Consider the following 3,265-nt stretch of genomic DNA (forward strand, 5'->3'; position numbering starts at 1 on the left):
CAGCAGTGAGATCTGGGCCCCCAGTGCCTTCCCAGGCTGGTGGGTGCCGTGGCCCAGTGGGCATTGCGCAATGCTAGCCCAAGAGCACCGGCCCCCCCAGATCCCCCAGCCAGGGGGAGCTGCAGCTGGATGGCAGGGACACAGGCCATGGCCATTCCCAGCTGCACAGCAGCCAGGGTCACATTCCTGGGATAGCTGGGAGCTTTGCTATTCACGCAGGGAAAGGTCACCCTTGTGCGCGCAGGCAGCTGCTGGGACCACCGCCTGGGCAGGGCAGGGGAAGGAGCAGTCCCGGGGGGCAGAGAGGAAGCCCAGCAGCTCCTGCCAGGGCTGAGCTTCTCCCTGGCTCCAGCCCAGCAGGATCCAGCCCTGGCACAGGCGAGGAGGGGCAGCTGCACACAGCCCTAAGCAGGGGGCAAACAAGGCCACAGCATGACAGAAGATGGAAACCCCAGTAAGCAAGGAGAGCTGGTAGCAGAGACACACCATTTCTCCGTGACCACCCACAGGACAGCAGGGCCAAGGCCATAGAGGTGCCGGGGTGACCCAGGACTGGGACAGCTTTCACTGGGGCAAGACGAGCCAGCTGAGGGCAAGAGATTTATTGGTCATTCTCTATATACACTTATATATTAATCTGTAGTAGAAAGCAGCAGTCACTAAGTGCACAGAGCAGCACCAACTCGTGCCTCTTCTCACGCTGCAGCTGGAGACCCGGCCACACAGCCCAGCCCAAACTTACCCTCTGCGCTACAGCCAAATATGGGGGGGAAAGACTAAACCTGCAGGCAGTGCGGCCGAGGAGCACAGGAGTGACTAGCAGAGTCTGAGCTGAGCCAGGACCAAAGACCATGTCTCCTGGGGTGCAGGTAGAGCTCTGACTTGATCCCAAAAATACAGTCACCTAGCACAGTGCTGGGAAAGGTAGGGACAGAGCCCTGAGGTTGTTCTGCCCCACCCTGGAGGTGGAGGTAGGACCACAAGTGGGAAGGATAGCTCCTCCACCACTGAGCCAGGCCATAGGGCCTGGGCAAGTATGTGGTAGGGCACAGTGAGTGCCAGGGAGCGCCCGGGGCTTGGAGCAGCTGCCTGGGGGCAGCCACAGGGATGAGGGCACAGCTGCGGGCAATGCTCCACCGCAGGCATCCAGCTGGGGTGGCAGATGCTGCGTGGCTGGGAGGGCTGGTCTGCCCCATGCCTGGCGCTGGCAGGAGGAGCAGCGAGCGCAAGCGTCCTCTGGCAGGGTGACACCACGCTGGGAACCAAGCAGCCCAGGCTCCTGGCTGCAAGGGCTCCCGCTGTCCCAGGTGTCAGGCAGTGCAGGACCCCGGAGCTGGCTGGGCCTGTTTCAGTCACTTGATGAGCACCTGGTTGCACAGAGCACACACAAACACCGTCTCCCTCTGAGCCTCCGGGGCTGAAAAGGAAAGCAGGTGTCAGAGATGCTCCCCTTCCCCACCACGGGCTAGGGACCCCAGCCATGGAGCTGCTCTGAGAGCCTGCAAACCCATCACCACTCTGTCCCGAGCCAGGCTGCACTGGGCAGGTCCTGTCTACCCTTCCCACCAGGGCTGGGGCAAATCCCTGCTGCAGACAGGTGGGAGCAGGAGCTCTGCCCTCCTCCACCTTTCCACTCACCCGTGGCTCCCATCACAGCCTTGGGGACTTTGAAGGAACAACACCTGGAGCAGAAGCTGTTCCCACAGTTACTGCAGCTCCGCTGTGGAGAGAGATGGAGGTGAGATACTACTCTGGGCCCACTCCCGGCCCTCCCCAGCAAACTCCAGTGCCAGAGCACTGCTAACAGCATTCCCCACTGAAGGGGAGTGGGTGCAAGCCCTGAGCCCCAACAGCAACAGCAGAGAGGTCATCTGCCAACAACACCTGGACAAACCGCCCAGGCCTAATGCTGGATCTGCATCGGAGTATGCTCTAACATCGCAGGCAGCCTGTGCCCAGCCTGAGAAAGCACTAGGAGCACACGCTCCAGGAGGTTTCAGGACATTGTATCACTTCCTATGCTGTAACCCTGGAGGGACGCAAGCTCCAGAGAGTCCCAGACATATATCAGACTAACCCAGGAGTAAGGGGAGGCAGCAGGAAGACAGCAATGTGAGTCTGGAGAGGACAAGAGATACATCCTCCCCAGAACTGCCCAGGGGATGGTGCGCCAAGCATCACGTGCAGGGGCTCAGATAAGACAACAGGGGTGGCCTTCGCTCCTCTAGTTCCCACAAGCAGACCCATGCCCTGCTTCACCAGAAAGCTCTCAGGCCACAGGAAATGGGCTAAACCAGGGCACAGAGCAGGTGCCTTCAACATCAGCACACGCGGGTTTGGTCTGAGGCAGCTTCCAAAGGAGCAAATAGACACAGGCTCCACAGCACAAGGGATCCCTGACACCATTAGGCATGCGACAACACCCAGCACTTAGCTGAGGTCATCTGCTGCTGGGCTGTGACTGAGGCCAGCCACCCGAGCTGCCAGAGAAAGCCAGGACAAGCCACCTCTGCCCCAGGTGCAGGCAGCAAGCTGGGGTAGAAGCAGAAGACTCACCCTTTTCTTGAGCACAGAGAAGGTGGCTGCACAGCCCGTGCAGCTCCCTAGAAGAAAGAGAGTAGAAGTCAGGCAGGGCTCTGCTGCCTGGAACTGTGAGAGGTACAGGAACACCCACGGCTGTTGTAAAGGCTCAGCTCGGAGATGACATTGCTGCACCTTCCCACCCTTGCCTTTCCTAGGAGGGCTGGTAACATCCTCCCCATGGACGGGGGAGGTCATTGGAGGTGTCAGCACAGCCCTAGCAGGTACCACACCACTCTGTTCGCTCCCAGTTCTGTGGTCACCACTGGGGGCAGCACAGACTCCGCTCTGCTGAGCTCCCCCAAGCAGCACCTGCTCCCAGACTTACCGAAGTTGTTGCTGGGGTAGCGCTTGCGCAGGCGCTCGGTCAGGCGTGACACCTTGCTGCGGATCACCTCATTTTTGCTCATAAAACCGTTGTCTGGGAGGCTGAGGTCAAAATCTGCTGAGCACTGAGAGCTCTCATCATCCTCCTGCAGAGAGCAGAGCCAGCTGAGCACAGAGGGGTGGCTGGGGGACACGCTCGAGGGCTGCAGGGCAGCCCACCCCAGAGATGGGCACCCAACAAGAAGGATGCTCCACCTGGCATTGCACAAGCCACCCAGCAAACCAGGCAAAGGCTGCCACCTCCAGCTCAGAGGAGACGCCCCTCTTGCACACCTTGGCACGGCAGTACTCACCATGA

At 60.2% G+C, this 3,265-nt stretch overlaps 1 protein-coding gene across 1 annotated transcript in view; it reads right to left on the reverse strand.

Moving 5' to 3' along the window:
• Window positions 1–1,073: 1,073 nt before the first annotated feature.
• The window catches only part of ZFYVE27 (zinc finger, FYVE domain containing 27), a gene marked incomplete at its 5' end in the record, with an annotated part of 4,077 nt that continues 1,885 nt past the window's right edge, over window positions 1,074–3,265 (reverse strand). The window contains 4 exons of the mRNA XM_009576210.1: window positions 1,074–1,417; window positions 1,639–1,720; window positions 2,557–2,603; window positions 2,909–3,053. Coding sequence (XP_009574505.1) covers window positions 1,353–1,417; window positions 1,639–1,720; window positions 2,557–2,603; window positions 2,909–3,053 — 339 coding nt within the window. The remainder of the gene's footprint in view (window positions 1,418–1,638; window positions 1,721–2,556; window positions 2,604–2,908; window positions 3,054–3,265) is intronic.

This window comes from Fulmarus glacialis, unplaced genomic scaffold, assembly GCF_000690835.1.
Source record: "Fulmarus glacialis isolate BGI_N327 unplaced genomic scaffold, ASM69083v1 scaffold20184, whole genome shotgun sequence".
Taxonomy (NCBI): domain Eukaryota; kingdom Metazoa; phylum Chordata; class Aves; order Procellariiformes; family Procellariidae; genus Fulmarus; species Fulmarus glacialis.